This window comes from Gigantopelta aegis, chromosome 2 (assembly GCF_016097555.1).
Source record: "Gigantopelta aegis isolate Gae_Host chromosome 2, Gae_host_genome, whole genome shotgun sequence".
Lineage (NCBI taxonomy): Eukaryota > Metazoa > Mollusca > Gastropoda > Neomphalida > Peltospiridae > Gigantopelta > Gigantopelta aegis.
Genome location: NC_054700.1, coordinates 3,046,605 through 3,067,330, shown reverse-complemented (window position 1 = coordinate 3,067,330; position 20,726 = coordinate 3,046,605). Strand labels below are relative to the sequence as shown.

Below are 20,726 nucleotides of genomic sequence, written 5' to 3'. Positions count from 1 at the left end.
TTCCTATTTCTTCTTAGAGTGGGGCGGTCAATCTTCCAGTGCTGCTAGGACAGGCTCGGACATGTAGAGCCTAAACGTGGCGTTCTGCAGAATGGCCGTCATACGAGTCACGAAAAAACAGGTCAACATAGTCAGACGGAGAAATGACGTGGAGGCGAGGAATCTCGCTAAAAAAGAATCCAATAGCTGATGATTAATAATTCAGTATGCTCTAGTGGTGTCTTTAAACAAAACAAACTTTAACTTATCCATTAGTACCCCTCCACCCCACCCCTCAATTAAAACAACCCAATTTTACCATAATATATATTAAAACAATTCGTCACCTAACAGCAGATCAATTACCAATCTTGGGTAATTTATAATAAATACTGGTAAGACATTTTATTATTCCTTTATTGTTATTCTTAGAATTTTTAACGTAATGGTTTCTGCCAGAGGCTACTGAGGTTAGAAATTAATAGATATATTTTTTAATGTTTAGATAAATGATAGTAAAAGAACTGCTGTTTATAAATGGTCATGTGCTTGAAATGTAATGTCCTAACCCTAATTTCAAAACATTTCAAACCCATAACCACCTAGATGAGGCACTTACATCTGTTTTGTTTTTATTACCTACCCTAAATATGATTTTCTGTTGGAGACAGTAGTTTTGTTTTTCATCATTATTTTATACCCCAAATTTTAGCAAAGCATAGGCATTTTTCTTCTTCCACATGTCATCTTATATGTAGCTTTGTGCAACTTTCTAATAAAAATCAAATAACATCATCAGTTAAATACATTGTTCACTACTTTTCTTAATTTACTGCAATACTTTTTAATTTTATACTTTGTTTAGTCACATTGATTTTGTTTCCTGTTAAAAAAATTTTTTCATAAAATTAAATTAAACTTTAAATTAATACAACGATATGTAATCAGGGCTCACCCTGGATCAAAAATAACTGTAGCCAAAATATTAGCCAAATGGAATTTTTATTAGCCATATTGAAAATGCTTTAGCCAAATTTGTTTACGCAGTACTGTATAGAGTATTTATATATGCATATGAAAATGTATCTTTTTCAGCTAATTGTGTACAAACTGGAATAAATAGGAATAACAAAACTTCAGTGGGGGTAGGGGCAGTTAATATATTACTTCAAGTTTTTTCAGCGGGGGTGGGGTTAAGCAATATCTTCAGAGTTTGAAGCCAGTACCCCATACACCCACCCACACTTCTAAGGCCTATGACATTAAATTAACAAGCATACAGAGATATGGGGGTGGGTGGATGTTTATGCATGGTGGTGTTTTTTCTTTCTTCCTTTTTTCCCAAATAAAAATTTGAGAGCTTTTTTTTTATATATAGAACTCATTATTTCTTTAAATAGCAATCTTTATGTTAGTTTAAATAAGTTAGGGGTTTTTTTGGTGTTTTTTTAAGTGACCCATCAATTCCCCACCCCAAACGATTTCATAATTTGTGCCATGTTGTTGCTGTTGATTTCAGCATCGTGTTAAATGCTTGTTGTGATTTCTGCTTATAAAATACCTCGGCTAAGAATGCCGACTTCACCAAAGTATACTCAATTTATTAAAAAAGCCCCCAAAAACCCCCCAAAACAAATCCTTTAATAAAATTAATATTTACGGTCTTTTTAAAATTCAGCTAACTTATTAAATGTCACCTCACCGTCTTACAAATTTATATCTAAAATTATATAACAAATATGATTATTGTAAACTAATTTTATTCAGTGTACATTTAACTGCAATTTGTATAATTTAAATACTGCATGTTCATTTCCGGCGATCGCGATCTGCATGCGTGCTCTCGACCATGAGTACGAAATAAACAAAAACTGCAGTTAGGTATTCATTGATGCGAATAACTATTGTTTTTCTACAACTTTGCATCAAGATTTACTTTTGCGTAATCGTATTGTTTAATGTCCGCAACGATGTCTCTTGACACGTGGGTGTCAGCTGACTCTGAAGCGTGACGTATATTCGCACCGAGAGCTGTCCTCAGTTCAGCCAACGAATGTTCTTCCTAACGTTCGCGAACTATTTGATTGGTGTTCGTCGTGTCCATTTGGTTTAACGTGAAGCGCACAGACCAGTCTAACGAACGTTTTGTTTTCACTCGGTCTGGCTGAACACAGCCCTTGAGATGGCCTACATGTCTTTTGGCCCTGAACTGGCATGTGTATTTAAATTGACACGCATTGTCGGTCTATTTTTATTACTTTGGTTCAAAGATTTGACAAAGTAAAAATAACAAATTACAGATCTTCCAGACATTGCTGTCATACATGTTGAATGCATGCCGTTAAAATTAATAACCGTAATTATTAAAATAAGCAAACATTATAAGGCCTATGCATGACACCGTTTCTCGTTACCGGTCGCGAGATCGCCATTACGCTAATTGAATGTTTGAGGTGTCGGATAGATTATGTAACCGTTTGTTCACACCAGAAGACAGAACATGGCTTAGGCAAAATTTTAGCCACTTGCATATTTTATTAGCCATTTTTTTTTTAAATTAGCCGATGGCTAATTTGGCTACCGACAGCGCGAGCCCTGGTAATTAAGTTACAGACTAATATACTTCTTCAAATGGATGTGAAATATTTAACATGTTTGTTTTTATATATTTCAGCAACTGGACCAATGGATGTGGAGTCATTGATTAGATGTCGAAAATGAGATTCTGAAGACAAACTATTAAACAAATTACATTGCATCTTGATATTGATAACAGAATGATAGAAATATTCAACTGATATGTGAAAGAAAAACTGGGGCAGGGCAGGGGGTGAAATTGCTGCTGAAAATGAAACACTTTCAACAATTTCATTTAATAAAAAAAAAAATGTTTTTTTTCTTTTTTTTTATGTTTGACATATTGCTACTAAGGAGTAATTCAGACTTCCAAGACTTGGGATTCAGTTTGACACCACCCATCAAATGGTAATCTTAATTGCTCAGTTGACTGTACAAGTTTCGAGGATTTGGAGATGGATGTCACAGAAAGATACATTTTTGAATAAATATATTTACCTGTACCAGATTGCATGGGGATTAATATGTAAAGACCCTCTCTTTGAGAAAAAAGAAAATGTTAGGAAGTATTCTCATAATAAATATTAAACAAATTGTGCGAACTGCAATTTGTGGTTTAGTTTTATGTATAATTTTGCCCTTTTTTTATATATATATATATATACTAGTAAATAAAAATTTTCTATTAAATTTTTATTTTGTATTATTATTATTGTTCTGTAGGCATGGGTTGTCTTATAATATTTATTACTATTTTTTATCTGCCTATGCCTCTAGAACAGATAAAGCTTTGTGAGTACATTTTGTGTGACAGTAGGATAACTAATGGGCGGGTTGTGCTGTTAAAGTGTGCATATTCCTTGTGTTATTATAAAAGTCATCAGTTATGGGAATTATTTTAATTTTTCTTGGCAGCAAGATGTATCTATCTCCCAATTTGTGGCACCATATAATCTCAACATATTAAAATTACACCCTCAAAGCCAACATATTTTCCAATGATTAACATGATTATAATGTACAATGTGTATGTATGACTTCAGAATCTATAATACATTATGGAAAACTTAAATTAATCATGTTAACTGTTTTACTGTGCATCAGCATTCCTATGCATGTAAATATGTATATTGATTAATATAGTGTACAGTAATTTGAAATGACTGTATAACGTGACCGTTGTATAAGATTCACATTATTTTTGATAGAACACAAAATACATGTTCAAACTAAGTACCACATAAAAAGATGTTTTGAGCATGAATAATGTCGCTACATACTGTTTCATTCCTACTTTTGTCCTACATTTTCTATATTTTCATTCCTAATTGTGTCCAACTTTTTTAAAAGTGTGTGCTGGACAGCCTGATTTTATAAAGAAGGGATGGGGCACCCAAACGTAAACAGCCCTAATATGTCTTGTCAGAACGGAGACGGGCCAATATGTCAGTATACATAACTGGAAGGCCAAAGATGTGGTCCCCACCAACCCACCCTCTGGCTACGCCAGTTGTGATTTTAATTTTTGATTTTAATTTTTTTTTTTTTAATTTCGTGTATGGCTTTAGTTTCATAAATAGGGCACGTGCCGTATATCAGTTGATTCAAGCAGTGCAGCTATGTAAGAACACACCCCCATAAATATCTCAATCCAACAATCTAAACCACTGCCTGCATAATTTTGGCACAGGCGACTATCCTGCTATAGTTTTGTAACCTTTTGTGCATAAAATTATGGTACACTGATAGCATTCACTCTCCTTGTATTTTAATGTTACTGCTCACGTCCCTCCCTTTAGTTTTTTTAAACAAAATATTTAACGCAACCAAAAATAAAGACGCCACGGTTTTAAACGGGTCGAGGCCGGGTCGTCGCCGCGCATTCTATTCTCTTGTTCCTCGGCATATCGGGATTCCATTAATATAAAAGTCGAACAACAACAACAAAAATTAAGAAGAAAAAAAAAGAAGCAAACAAGACATTTTAATTTATCAGTTCTGACAAGAAAAACGAGCATAGGATGTTTTAAATGTTCACTTCCGGGTTCTTGTGCTTCGATAAAATTTACTGAAGTAAAAATGGTTTTGTCGATTTAAATCACGTTGTCATCGTAAATCGTAAATGTAGTGAAATACTTGAATGTCTCCTCTTGTCAGCTTTTTATTTAAATAACGATATTTGTAAATAAATTAAGGCAAAAACGTAATCAGCAGATCAGTTGATTTTGCTATCGACCTATGCGAATTGGCAGCCATTATTGAAAGTTTGTCTAACCTTGCATCACGTGTCACGGTGGGCATGGTTAACTCGTCATACGGAGGCGTCAATTACAATTACAGTAGGTCTGGCAATTACAATTGCAGTACGTCTGGCAATTACAATTGCAGTACGTCTGGCAATTACAATTGCAGTACGTCTGGCAATTACAATTGCAGTACGTCTGGCAATTACAATTACAGAACGTCTGACAATTACAATTACAGTACGTCTGGCAATTACAATTACAGAACGTCTGACAATTACAATTACAGTACATCTGGCAATTACAGTACGTCTGGCAATTACAATTACAATACGTCTGGCAATTACAATTACAGTACGTCTGGCAATTACAGTACGTCTGGCAATTACAATTACAATACGTCTGGCAATTACAGTACGTCTGACAATTACAATTACAGTACATCTGGCAATTACAGTACGTCTGGCAATTACAATTACAATACGTCTGGCAATTACAATTACAGTACGTCTGACAATTACAATTACAGTACATCTGGCAATTACAGTACGTCTGGCAATTACAATTACAATACGTCTGGCAATTACAATTACAGTACGTCTGGCAATTACCACGGTACATCTATCATACATTACATGTATATGTGTGAGAAGTAACGTTTTTCTCCAAGATGTAAACTTAAATATAACTAAATATCTGAATTTCTCTCACTGGGGAGATAAAATTAAGTCCTAGAAACCATAAGCTCCAGTTTAATCAACATATGGGTAAAATGTTGTTATGTATAGAGAAATAAATGATAGGGCATTTGAGGAGAAAAAAAGGTTATTAGTCAAATTAAGATAAATAGTATTTGTTTTGATTAGAAAGTACAAATTTATTTCCAGGTTTAGCCATAAATGTGAAGTATGGCATAGCTTCCAGTAACCTGCTAGCCATGTTACATCAACTGACAAGTTGAGACGTATAGTGAGAACTAAACTGGAAGCATCAATTTTCTTATTTTGACATCATTATTTTGTTTAATAATTAAAAAAAATTTTAAAAACTACAAATTAAATTGTAATTAATTAGATAATGAATTTAGTTCTAATTTTTCTTTGGTAGGTTTATTGTAAAAAAAATATTTGTTACCACTGAAACAAAAGACAAAATACTGAAATATCATTTGTGGGTTGTTTTTTGTTTGTAATGTTTGTTCAAAATGAATAGTACACTTGAGTTTTCATTCAGACAACCGAAAGACAGACCCAGTTTATTGGTGGTTGAACACATTGCATTAACCATTTGTTCAATGCCTATAATGCAAGTGTAAGCCAGGAACAGACTGTCGGTATTGAGTAACAGGCCTCTGCAAGTTAATTTAGGACAAGCAGGTTTTTACCCTGAACTCTGCTACTAAATACAGACCTTTTAGTTCATCAGTACAGAATACAAGTCATTGCTTTGAAATTGAAGGTAAAAGAAAGTCTCTAAATTGCAGGAATACAACAGAACCAGTCCTTTAAATTAGAGGAATATGGGAGTAGAAACATGTATTTAAATTGTAAACATAATTTAAGAGTAGAATTAGAACGTTCTTTTAATTCCATAAATTGGAGTGTTGAAACACTTTTAATCCCATGACTTTGAGTGTAGTAACGTACTTTTAATTTCCTGAATTTGAGTGTTGAAACACCTTTAATCCCAGTGTAGTAACGTACTTTTAATTTCATGAATTTGTTTATAATTTTTTATTTTCATAAATTTGGGAGTAGAAATGGGCTTTTACATTACCTGAATCTGGCTGTAGCTGAAGGCTTTTGTTTTAAAGGAATCTAAAAGACAAAAAAGCAGGCTATTACACAGTTTGAGTATGAGCACTGCTTGTATGTTGCTAAAATCTGGAAATGGATATTACAATGTTTGAATTCAAGAGTAGAAACAGGTCCGGAAGACAGGGGTGGTGGGGAAAACATTCAGGGAGTATAAAAAACTCATCACCCACTATAGCTAAAACTTACCCACAATCCAATATCTCTAGCTTCTCATCCAAAGGGGACCTATCACAAACAGTTCACAGAAAACCTAAAAAAAAAACCCATGAAAGTAAAACAATAAAACATATGTTTATGTTGTACCTTGCAATTACAACAGTTTTCATTAAACAAAAAATTGACCCCATACAAGATGGATTCAACAAAGTAGCTCATTCGAAAATTGCGAGCCCCTAAGTAGTGGCCTTAATAGATCTATGGCCTTTTTGACTAATTCAAACATTAATTTGGCTACAGACTTTGCGACCAAATTTGGATGCAGCTTAAAACCTGATAGTACTTTACATCTGTAAAAAGTGGAGAAAGCAAAATGTTTTGTGTTAATGTAGATTTAATACATTTGTGTGACTAATGTTGACGACAGTCACTTTTTGCACCCTTGTTTTGGATTTGTATGCAATAAATATAACATACCTCACTTAATTCACTTGAAATTCATATTTAGTAAATAGGAAAAAAAATTAATTACAAGATTTTCTTCAAACACATTCAAGTGCATTATTAATGTTCAAACAAACAAAACTTCAACAGCAATTTTGCACTGGAATTTTTCCAGCATTGTTAAAACGGAAACATCACATAACCAGTTTATTGTTATTGCAAGGCGATGCCAAGTGATGTCATTGGAATACTGACGTCATTCAAATTCAAAATGTTGTATTATTACAATGCTTTGCAAACTTTAAAATAAAACTGGTCTACTAACCTAGACACCTGTCAAAATTCAATAACGAGCAGACATTGTTTTCAGGTTGGTAAGATTTTTTTTTTTTTTTTTTTTTTTAATTTTGGCCAAAATATTAAGTTTAAGTTTAAAAATATGAAAGAAATAAAAAGTACCTTTTGTCAAATATATCACATCACAAAATTACTGTGGGATATGTTATATTTATTGTGTACAAAGCCAAAACAAGGGTGCGAAGAGAGACTGTCGTCGACCTTAGTAACAGCATCAAAAGGACATTGAAGAATGGCGTGTCAGGGGAAGGAAGGAAAACAATGCGGATCTATTTTAAATAATTAAAAAATAACAGGAAATATTCTTAACATTGTTAAATATATTTACCTCATTTCACTGCAATCAGGATTCTTTCTGAAAGTGAGAGGAAAAATAACATTTACTACACAAGCAGTATCAAGACAACATACTAAAATAAGTTTTCATTAACATACTAAAAATATCTCAACGTGTAGTTTCTTACTTGTATAAAACCTGACTTGCTGAACGAATGGAATACAGAGGTATAGGTACATAAATTTAAGTTAATTATTGAAAGAACAGGCGGTGATTAAGATATTAAAAGTATAAATTAAAACAATCAAGATGATCACACTTGTATCTTTCAACATCAAAGTATTCTGAAACAGTTCCAAAATAAATACCATTTAACATTGCAGATTAACCTTCCAAAACATCTATTTTCAGAACACGTAATATGTTGATAATTGCATTGCTTTTCCGCATTACAAATTGCACTGAAGATGTTTAACAATACTAACAAGAAACTGGTTACAAGTTCTGGAATTTCATAAAGTTACACCCAAAATGCCCTCAAAACACAACAGACAAAAGCAAAATTTGCACACAAAAAAGCAAACGCATTACCTCCAACGAAAGATCGACCAACTTTGATACAAGCAAAACGATCTTCCTGGACCAAAATACCTAACTGCCGTCCCCTTTCAAACCAGTGGAGCACGAAATCAGTTGAAATTCCATGCCTTCAGCCAATCAAACCATGTTTTTCCTGCCATGCATCCATGAATATCAACTTGCACCAATGTTGGCTGTGCTCAATACATTAGTGACAATAACACAGTATTTCTTCAAACGGTTTTCTTCAGCAAACACCCCATTGAAAATGTGACCATCAACAATACTGTTTGCAAACTGTTACAAGAATACTGCAAATTTTAAAAAGACTCCTCTTTTTTTTTCTTTCTTTTTTTGTAACAACAGTTTCCACCACATCGATCAAACCACAAATTGTGACACTGGTATTTGTTCTCTTCCCAAGTTCCAAGACCTCAAACTTGATGATCCAAAAGGAGGTGCATTCGAGAAAGCGCCTACCACACACTCCAATGCCGTGTTGTAGAGGTCGAACGGTGATTGCAATACCAAACACAATAGAAAAACAATTGGATAAGTGCACAACACAAAATAATTTCAGTACCAGTCAAGCTTAAAAATTAAATAACACTACATATATACAACTAGCCAATATGTTAAGACAAATACATACCCTGAAATATTAAAAATCAATAAATTAGAAATGAAACCTCCAGATAACATTGTGCTTTCCCCCTCAAAAACCACAGCCAATAGGCACTTACATATGTGAAGTTTTCCTCTGCATAAACTGCCATCTTCAATGAAGACATTAAAACACACATTTGCAACTTTATATATATTAAAACAAAAGAAGGTTAACAGGTAATAAATGCATACCAACACTCAGAAAATACTGAATCTTAAGAAAACAAAGATGAACAAATAACGACAGCCTTCACAATAAAACTTTCTGTTCAAAAAATAGTTTAGCTTAAACAAATTACAATAAAAATATTAATACATGACCTTCCTTGGTAACCTCAAAAAACCAAAACAAAAAGAAAAAAACCAGTCTTGTTAAAATTTGAAGACACTTGAATTAAAAAATAATAAAAAAATATATATATTATATATACCAACAACGAAAGCAGAAAACATTTTCCTTAACAGTCAGCATATTAAAAATGCATCCCATTCTGTCGAAACAATGAAAAACCAACCGTTACAAGTTTACAATCTTCAATATTTAACATGACAGATTTCGAAAATAAACACTTGAAAACCATATTGGAACAAATGTCAATTTTCAAACAAATTTGCAACAGATGTTACAACTGAAAACCCGCAGATATTCTGATAATTAAATAATTATATATATTATATATTAATAAGCTGACTTGTTACTTTCATAAAATTAGAAAACACAATCTCTGCAACATGTCAGAGATTGTTATATAACTCAAGTCAAATCCTTCATAAAAACAGTGGTTGAGACCAAAACCAGGTTTGCCGCTTGCCATCCATGGTGACAAACTGTGCACCAGCCAACGGCCATGGACACTGAACATCTTGCAGGCTCCATGGTCAGTGATCCGATTCTAAAGGCAACCATTAAAAGGAAAACCAGTTCATTCCATGCCACGTCTAAGTACTTGGACGTACAACAAAAATGAAAAGAAAACATCATTTGTTAAACTGATCTCAAACTTTTAAGTTAGAAAACAATACTGCAGTGAAACGCTAAGGAGTAAACACTGCAATTGAAAAACATGAGAAATGAACAATGACACAATGAAATCTCTTATTCGAATATTAAAAATTCAAATCAATCTGGCCCGTTTCTATGCACATGACATATTTTAAGGTATTATCGCTTATACAAGACACATATGCTAGCTTAGCACCTCCTTGCGACTGTGATTTTTGTCCCCGATACTATTATTTGGTCATGTCTTCCCCTCTCACTGGTCCACACATTCTAACAGCCAAATGCACTTGTATTTAAACATTATATTATGCAGTCTCCTTACTAAAAATGCACAAAACATTTGTCATGTGCACATAAGTGTTTGAGACAGGGGTGTGGGGTGGATGGAACAGAACAACTCTCCCCCAACTCTATCCTGAACTGTGGCAAATCCTCAATTTTCAGGCAAAAAACAAAACAAATAAAATGCTGATATTTGGTTAAAATAAGCTTGCCTGAAACCTTTTCACCAAGTACTTCCATCATTCCACCCACAATACAGGTTGTAATCCATTTCAAAATATGTAGTTATTTGTTTGAAACCGTAAATAGCTGTTTGGCAATACTACTAACATGAATAAATGTTGTTATCCAGATTCAGGCAAAAATCAGCCTGCCTCCAGCCCCGCCTTTCAAAAATGGGAGCCCCTGCGCCTATTCATGTGCACCACTGTACCACATGCATAGAGCTAGTAACCTTGATGAACATCAAACGTACACAGAGCTCATCTTCCTGGTGCGTGCTGAAACACACTCTCTGCTTTGCTTTCACTATGAAACCATTAAACAGTACTAAGAAATGACTGGCCTCGGTGGTGTAGTGCTTAAGTCATCCGACTTAAAAGCTGGTAGGTACTGGGTTCATATTCCGGCAACGGCTCCCACCCAGGGTGAGTTTAATGACTCTGTGGGTAGGAGTACGGTCACTACACTGATTTCTATCTCACAAACCCACAAGACAGTCCACATAGCTGAAGTGTGTGCCCAGGAAAGGGTGCTTGAACCGTACTTAGATATTATCAATAAAATAAGTTGAAATGAAATGAAATTAAGAAACTTTAATTTATTAAGAAAATAAGCACTGTGTTTGTATTTAACACACGAGGCAAACCCACAGGTAATGTAGTCCATGTTGTTATGAACGGCTACGAATTCTAATTTTCCACCAATTGTCCACCTTCAATCAGCAGCGGGGTCTTCAGTTGGAAAAAACTGTAAAACAGTCATCTCTGATCTCGATGAACATAAATATATGCACTGTTCAACACTCACTGCATCATAGAATGTGTATCGGACGTTGAAAATTGTCTTCCAAAACACCACACAATGTACATTATCTAAAAACAACAACACTTAAAAACAAAAACATGTTTCAGGTGCAATCAAGAGATGAAAACAACCTTTGAGCTTTTCATCTAAGAGAAAGGACGGGAAGGCTTAAATATCCAGAGGGTTCCCCCCCCCCCCCTCCAAAGCTACAAACATATCCAATTCATGACTGTCAATATTAACAAGAAATAAAATCAGTTATTTTATGTAAGGTGTTTCTAGGAGACAGCTTGCTTACTATCAATTTAATATCTGAACAAAGAGAAGTAGTCAGGACAATAACCAATGAAATGCTACAATTGCCAGTTTGATTTTGTTTGTTTTTTAACACAAGCCTGCTAAAATATCTTGTTTGTCAGGAACTAAACACGAAATGCTACACCAACCAAGACATTTAGCACTATTATGAAAACATGTTATTACTTTACATCAAATAAACTTGAAACATGTCTTATAAACACATACTTTTTTTTATGGAGGATTAAGAAGTAAAGTTATTACAATTAATTTTTGGTAAACCTTTTTTGGTTTAGTGTACTATATGTTTAGCTGAACAATTAATATTATAAAAATAATAAATTCTTCAACCACAACCATTCCCATTTCAACACAACCTCCAAAATGACAATAGTGCAATCAATCAATAAAACTTTGTATGCGGCCTATCTAATTAATGTTCAGACAAAGATAACTTTAAAGTTACAACTTTAATAAACAAGACGTAAACAAGACGAAATTGGGAAGCAGTGATAACATACCAAATGATCGTAGCTTGTGGCAAGCACAGCCATGTTTCAAATCCCCACACGCATTACTGAAGTTTATTTTGTTCAACGACACCACTAGAGCACACTGATTTATTAATCATCAGCTATTTGACGTCAAACATTTGGTAATGTTTACATGGTCTTAGAGAGGAAACCTGTTACATTTTTCCATTGGTAACAAGTAATCTTTTGTATGCATCATCCCACAATCAGGATAGCACATACCACAGCCTTTGATATACCAGTTATGGTGCACTGGCTGGAACGAGAAATAGCCCAATGGGCCCACTGATGGGGCTCGATCCCAATCCAACCAAGTATCATATGAGCGCTTTACCACTGGGCTACGCTACTGATGAATGAAGCACAGCAGGTTATTAAAACACAAAAATGTGCTTGCCAATAACCACTAATCTTTTAGTGAGATCTGTAAATGCTGGTCCTATTATTATTTTCAAAATTATTTATACGTAATACGACACAGGAGTTTTGCCCCCCAATAATTTCTCAACAGAGGAGACCACCTCTTTTCTTATTTTATAAAAAAAAAAAAAGAAGATAAATGTCAACTGATATCTACCCAGCAAGACATTCATTACTGCATGGAAAGCGAAGTAGCAGAGAACGTTTTGTTCAGTATCGTGCTGTGATTCGCTATGCAGGTTTCAGAGATTACTACACAATTTTAAAACACTAAACAGTAATTGCTAATCAATTTTCAAATGTCTAACAGGACTGTGAAAATTAGCTCGAGTTAATCATACTATGGGTATTTTTTTCAGGCCACTGAATGATGCTGTACACCACTGTTAACTAAATTTATTAGAACTGACATAATTAAATATACCATGGTTCATACAGCCATTCACCTATGAAATTCAAGGCCTTTTCAAGGCTGCCAAAATCATTTTCAAGGCTATCTACAGCAAAACATGCATTATAATATATATATATATATATATATATATAAATATAAACTGGCTTCTTGAGTTTCCGCAATTTGTATTCAGGCTCTTGACATGTTACAGTATGGAAATTACCGACTGTCAAAGGGAAATAACTCTTTATTTCATACTGTGCAACATAAATTCAATTGCCATTTTTAAAGTAAATTTTACATTGCCAGGAGCTGTTCAATTGTGGATTTCATAAAAAATTAATAATTTCACTTTTTAAAAAAAACCCAACAAACGTCACTATATACGATTACTCTTTTTATATTCAAGGGCTTTTCAAGACCAGACTACAAATATGAAGGCTATTTTCAATTTCAAGGCCTTTTCGAAGCCTGTGCGAACCCTTTATATGTATATACTGGGAATTTTTAGTGCCACAGAACGCCTGGATAAAGCCATGTCTTCCATCTAGGGATCACAAACACCCTTGAACATTTTGATCCAACTCCACGGAGGAATCCATCGGAAAAAGTATTCAACGGTACAAGGGGATCTTGGAGAGGTCCAATATGTTAATCTTGTACCCACACCATTTCTCATTTACACAGGTAGTCCTGCGCCATAATTTGGCTCTTGGTGTTCGTGTAAACAGTAGCCACAACACTTGGTCTACAGAGTAAGAGAGACACCAGCTACCAACACATAGGTTACTCTGCACCAATTCAGACATGAACAAAACCATTTAATAGCATCTGTCTTTTTTCCGTTCTGGTTTTTCTTTCTTCACACTAATGCCTATTTACACCCTTTACAATGATCCTCTAAAATTTAAGGATAACATTTTTTTTAAAACAAAGCACAGAAAACCCGTCACTAGATATCTCACCATTAATGGCACATATTTATTAAGACAAGAACACAATACATGAGCAAAGACTTTTGATTATGAACACCTAACCAAATGACAAGCTTAAAACACAGTACCCAGAGGTAACCAAAGCACATTTCTACCCCAAAATTGACTTTCCCAGTCATCATAAAATCAATACATTAAAAACAGAAGTCACAATAATTACCTTAGTAATGAGAAAAACACTAACTAAAACAATTATAGAACACTATAGTACCAAATATCTTCTTCTTTCTTTTTTCTTTTTTAAAAAGGTCCGATAACCAGCAACATCATTGAACAATCTACAGCCGAGAGTAACTGTCGTTATTGAGACATCCTGACAGATCAGCAGAGGTCATCGAAAAGCTACCAGTCCACCACAGAATCAACATCAGAAAAAAAACACAGAACAATCTTTTTTAAAGACGATGGGTGACATAACAAAATGAATTCCCGCTGGCTCAGTGCCGAGTCGCTAATGATAAAAATGATGTAAAAACTTGTTACTATGCAAGCCCATCATGGGTACATACACATCTCTGTCCGACCGTCCGTCTATCTGTCGGTGCAGTAGTTCAGTTGCGGTACGGGCGCACCAGAATCTCGCGACTCTCCATTCGAGCGCGGTTCATCACAGCTGAAAGCAAGCTAAGGAAAATGTACGGGCAACGAAAATGGACACATGGTCAGCGGTCAAATGTACGACAAAGAAATGTACGCATGGTTTTATCGACTGTGTTACCGTGTGTGCAACCGTTAGGCCAGATAAGACCTGTAGTCATGGTACAAGTCCCACCAATCAATAGGACTGAATGAAAAATAAAAATAAAATTATCAGATGCGATGCCCATTTGAAACTAAAAAACTAAAATCACCTTTAAAAGACTATAACATCTGGCATATTAAAATAAATGTAATTTGTGAAAACTATTGTATATAAAAAAGAAAGAAAGAATAAAAAATGCCACACAACTTGAAATCAGACAAACAGCTGAAAAACCCATATCACTTAAATACTTTTTTTTTTTTATCATCAATACGATATTTAAAGTTAAAAGTTTCTTTTGTTTAACAACACCACTTGAGCATATTGATTTATTATTATAAATCATCAGCTATTGGATGTCAAACATTTGGTAATTTTTCACACAGTCTTAAGAGATGAAATTCGCTATATATTTCCATTAGTTGAGAAGGATTTTCTACATGCACCATCCCACAGACAGAATAACACATACCACAGCCTCTGATATGCCAGTCGTGGTACACTGACTGGAATGAGAAATAGCCCATTGGGCCCACAAACGTAGATTGATCCCAGACCAACCACTCATTAAGCGAGTGCTTTACCACTGGGCTACATATATCCCACCCCCACATTACACTGAAAGTTAAAGTACTCATCAAGCGAGTGCTTTACCACTGGGCTACATATATCCCACCCCCACATTACACTGAAAGTTAAAGTTTGGATTGTTTAACACCACCACCAGAGCACATTGATTAATTAATCATCAGCAACTGGACGTCAAATATTTGGTAATTTCTGACTCATAGTCATCAGAGGAAACCCGCAACATTTTTCCTAATGCAACAAGGGATCTTTTATATGCACTTTCACGCAGACAGGAAAAGCACATACCACGGCCTTTTGACCAGTTGTGGTGCACTTGTTGGAACGAGAAAAAATCCAATCAGCTGAATGGATCCACTGAGATGGTTCGATCCTGCGACACAAAGACCTCAAGCGAGAGACCAACCGACTGAGCTAAATCTCACCCCAGACTCTATTAATAGAATCTAAGATTCAAAAGGTTTTATAAGCACGGGGCATGAAAGCCAGAATGGTGAGAAAAGAAAGAATTTTATTTATTTAACAATGCACTCAACACATTTTAATGACGGTTATATATGGCGTCAGACATATGGTTAAGGACCACACAGATATTGAGAGAGGAAACCCCCTGTTGCCACGTCATGGGCTACTTTCTGATAAGCAGCAAGGGATCTTTTATATGCACCATTCCACAGACAGGATAGCACATACCATGGCCTTTGATATACCAGTCGTGGTGCACTGGCTGTGACAAGAAATAGCCCAATGGGCCCACCGACAGGGATCAATTCCTGCTGACTGCACATCAAGCGAGCGCTGTACCACTGAGCTAAGCCCTGACCCACGCCAGAATGGTAAGATGTACCAACTAGTCGCATATATTTTGTTTAAGGATACTGACAGCTCTCTCAGCATCACCGGGATTCCCAAATCGAACGTATCCAACACCAGACGATCTTCCGTTCTCCTTCTCTATCTCTGCAAACTTTACTTTGCCTGATACATTGGATAACAAATAAAAACATGTGACACACATCAAAATTTATCATGAAGAATAAATGAAAGAATGGACTGATGGATGGATGGATGGATGGATGGATGGATGGATGGACAAATGAATTAATTATACTTCATTTAATGTGTCAGTAAATATTTAATGTTATATGTCATCTGGGAATTTGACAAGACTGAATAAAACAAAAGATGACAGTCGAGTTACAAACAGTTATAGAACAGTAAATCTAGTTAAGTATGTATATTAAAAAATGCAATTTGTTTTGGTTTCCCAATTATTTTGTACCTAGTTATAAAAAGGACCAAAAAAAACGTAAAATCACAACAAACTTACCGACATCTTGAAAGCGATCCTTTAAAGTTTGCCAGGTAAAGGAATACGGCAACTTAAAGAAAAAAGAAAGAAATGGTTTATTTAACGACGCACTCAACACATATTATTTACGGTTATATGGCATCAGATATATGGTTAAGGACCACATAGATATTGAGAGAGGAAACCCGCACTGGCTGGAACGAGAAATAGCCCAATGGGCCCACCGACGTGGATCGATCCCACACCGACCGCGCATCAAGTGAACACTGTACCACTGGGCTACGTCCCGTCCTCTAGCTGAACAAATTATTAAAGTCATCGTATGTGTGATTCATGTCTATTTACTAAATAACTTCTCTAAACTTACATGTTAAAGTTGGTTTTCTTTAACGACATCACCAGTAACGTTTCCAACCCTAAATTGCTGAAGTTAGCCTATAACAATAACTATAGTCCTTCCCACAGGGAACGCCATTTTCTCACTATGGTAGTCTTACTAAGTTATATTTCTTACTATGGTAGTCTTACTAAGTTATATTTCTCACTATGGTAGTCTTACTAAGTTATATTTCGACTGTTTTGTAAATTGCAAACAAAAACAGTGGTGGGTTTTTTTTTTGTCAGTTCCAAAACACTTTTACTTTTCTTCTTACATTAAATCAAAATGAAATTATTTACAAAAGATATTGTTCATGGAGGCTGGGAAGGACTATTTCTGAGCCGATTGTTTTGTAAATTACAAACAAAAACAGTGGCTCTTTTTTTTTTTTGTCATTTCGAAAACAACTTTATTTTTCTTCTTACATCAAATCAAACTGACATTATTTACAAAAGACATTGTTCATGGAGACTGGGAAGGACCGTATAGTGTCGAGTAATACTCACGTTTTTAACAATAACCGTGCAGGAAGGAGGACCGTATAGTGTCAAGTAATACTCACGTTTTTAACAATAACCGTGCGGGAAGGAGGACCTTAGTGTCGAGTAATACTCACGTTTTTAACAATAACCGTGCAGGAAGGAGGACCATATAGTGTCGAGTAATACTCACATTTTTAAACAATAACCGTGCAGGAATGAGGACCATATGGTGTCGAGTAATACTCATGTTTTTAACAATAACCGTGCAGTTAGGAGGACCGTATGGTGTTGAGTAATACTCGTGTTTTAAACAATAACCGTGCAGGAAGGAGGACCGTATGGTGTCGAGTAATACTCACGTTTTAAACAATTACCGTGCAGGAAGGAGGACCGTATAGTGTCGAGTAATACTCACGTTTTTAAACAATAACCGTGCAGGAAGGAGGACCGTATAGTGTCGAGTAATACCCACGTTTTAAACAATAACCGTGCAGGAAGGAGGACGGTATAGTGTCGAGTAATACTCACGTTTTTAAACAATAACCATGTAGGAAGGAGGACGGTATAGTGTCGAGTAATACTCACATTTTAAAACAATAACTGTGCAGGAAGGAGGACCGTATAGTGTTGAGTAATACTCACATTTTTAACAATAACCGTGCAGTTGTCCGGCCTCGTCAGACCGCTGGATCCCCGCCGGTCATTCAAGCCGTAGTTGCCATAGTGACCCGAGTCTCCAGAGTTCGATGACATGCCACTGGAGCCGATGTTGGCCGAGCCCCACGCTCCCATACTGGAGTTCATCATGGATCCCCCCATACTTCCCATCCCCCCCATCGAGTCCTTCATCCCCCCGCCCATCCCGGAACCGAGGTTCGACGACATGCCCCCCATGCCCGAGCTGAAGTTATCCGACATGCCAAGGCTGCCCCCCATGCCCCCGAGGCTGCTTCCCATCCCCATGCCTCCGGACATGCCCCCCATGCCTCCCCCCATCCCCATTGACCCACCCAGGCTGCTGGACCCGCTCCCCATCCCGCCCAAACCTCCAGACATCCCGCCCATGCTGCTGGACAGTCCGCCGACGTTTCCAGACATGCCCCCCATGTTTCCAGAGAGGCCCCCCATGCTGCCAGACAGCCCGCCCATACTGCCAGACATTCCAACCCCCATGCTGGACATCCCACCGCCCATGTCCATGGAGCCCATTCCGCCCATACCAGACATGCTACCGAAACCACCACCCATACCGCCACTTCCACCACCTCTAATTCCACTGTCCATACCTCCTGAAACAAAAACAAAAAAGAGAAGAATGAAGTATAATCTCAGTGGTGTTGTGGTTAAGCCATCAGACATAAGGCTGGTAGGTACTCGGTTCGCAGCCCAGTACCGGCTCACACCCAGAGCAAGTTTTAATGACTCAATGGGTAGGTGTAAGACCACTACACCCTCTTCTCTCTCATTAACATCTAACCACTAATCAACAGATAGCCGAGATGTGTGCCAGGACAGCGTGCTTGAGCCTTAATTGGATATAAGCACAAAAATAAGTTGAAATGAAATGAAGAGAGTTTTAAAGCCAGAAATTAATGATGAGTGCCACCAAATTCAGTGTACTTTTCTCATGGTTTTATTTCTCAAATTTGACTCGACTTTATATGCACTTTCTCACAGAACAGTTGGGAAACATTTGTTGAAATAATTAAGTGAAGATTCGAAATTTGAACAGATTTTGAATATGCTTTTTTCTTTACATTGCTGAAAGCTGTTGGACATTTGCATTAAACTTAACGTTTGTTTTCTTTTAATGACACCACTAGAGCACATTGATTAATTAATCATTGGCTATTGGATGTTAAACATCTGGTAATTCGGACTCCTAATGCAGCAAGGGATCTTTTATATGCACTTTCCCACAGGCTGAAAAGTATATACCACGACCTTTGACCAGTAGTGGTGCACTGGTTGGAAATTTGCATTAAATAATAATCACTATCGTGACTGTACATGAACGGAAATATGTTAAATTAAATGTAGTTAGTATATTATGTCTTGATCTACTGTGTACTCACCCGGCAGCTGCGATAGATTCTGCAGGGGGGCTCCACCTATACCAAGCCCCATGCCTATAGACCTCAGGCCACCTGGAAACATAATTCAGTGGAGAAGTTATAAATCATTACACATGATAAGTGAATTTGAACACAACCACACATTTTCCAACAATATTCACAAAATTTGCTATAAATGTTGTTGGTTTTTTTTTGTTTTTTAATTTAAAAGTGGAAAAACATTAACATTATATGAATGTGTTTGAAATTCACCAAGTGACTGGGTAATCATGACAATGTTTTTGTTCACCATGAAACTCTAAATGTGATACAACCGAAGCTACTTGAAAACCATTACCATTACACAGGCCTCTGAAAATTAAAAATCTGCGTGACCCATTTATTGGATAAGCAGAAATAAATCCATTGAACCCATTTCCTCTTTGTGTTACACTTTGTATGTAAATGGTGCTCAAAATTTTGCTCAAAAAAAATAAAGAAATAGGTGACGCAAAATTAGCTTTGCGAGAACAATGTGCGAACGAAACGACCGTTATCGCAATTTTCTGAGGCCCGTTACAGATGTGCGAATGTGTCTGACGTTCACCAACTTACTGGGCAGTCGTGGCGCCGGTGGTTTGGGCTCCTCCGTCTTGTCTATTCGGACCATCATCTGCCGGTCGTACAGCGTCTGACCGTTGAACATAGCTAATCATGGGTTAAGAAAACTAGAGATGTACAAAGTTAACAAGCATTCTGAGAGTACTGCTAAAGCAATACATGGAAGGAAGGAAAAGTCTGTCAACATGCCCATATCCACTGAAGGTTAAGGCACGTCCTTCCTGGGCATGAGTTCTGATTTGCGCCAGACCTCCTGTCCAGGACAGAAAGCAATACATGTTCCCAACATTTTTTTTTTAATCTCCTAAATTCAAGGGCCATTTGTTTTGTTAGTAGCAAGGGATCTTTTATATGCACCATCCCACAGACAGGATAGCACATACCACAGCCTTTGATATACAAGTCGTGGTGCAATGGCTGGAACAAGAAATAGTCCAATGATACCCCCCCCCCCCCCAACAGGGATCGATCCCAGACCAATTGTGCATAAAGCAAGCACTTTA

At 36.3% G+C, this 20,726-nt stretch overlaps 1 protein-coding gene across 5 annotated transcripts in view; it reads right to left on the bottom strand.

The window, feature by feature from the left end:
• LOC121379838 (myelin expression factor 2-like) overlaps positions 1-20,726 on the bottom strand; it is a 38,890-nt gene that overhangs the window by 2,692 nt on the left and 15,472 nt on the right. Inside the window, exons 7-15 of one of the 5 annotated variants that reach the window (XR_005958852.1) lie at positions 20,218-20,310; positions 19,624-19,695; positions 18,191-18,837; positions 16,706-16,757; positions 16,255-16,353; positions 14,555-14,658; positions 8,442-11,474; positions 7,902-7,928; positions 6,803-6,866 (exon numbers count right to left, since the gene is read on the bottom strand). Coding sequence is in view for 2 of the 5 variants with exons in the window: in XM_041508508.1 (XP_041364442.1) it covers positions 14,597-14,658; positions 16,255-16,353; positions 16,706-16,760; positions 17,799-17,819; positions 18,215-18,837; positions 19,624-19,695; positions 20,218-20,310 (1,025 nt within the window). In the remaining 3 variants the exon portion in view is untranslated. Of the gene's footprint in view, positions 1-6,575; positions 6,617-6,802; positions 6,867-7,901; positions 7,929-8,441; positions 11,475-14,003; positions 14,659-16,254; positions 16,354-16,705; positions 16,761-17,798; positions 17,820-18,190; positions 18,838-19,623; positions 19,696-20,217; positions 20,311-20,726 lie in introns of those variants that run through there. The other 4 variants (XR_005958851.1, XR_005958850.1, XM_041508508.1 and 1 more) reach the window with 4 other exon arrangements.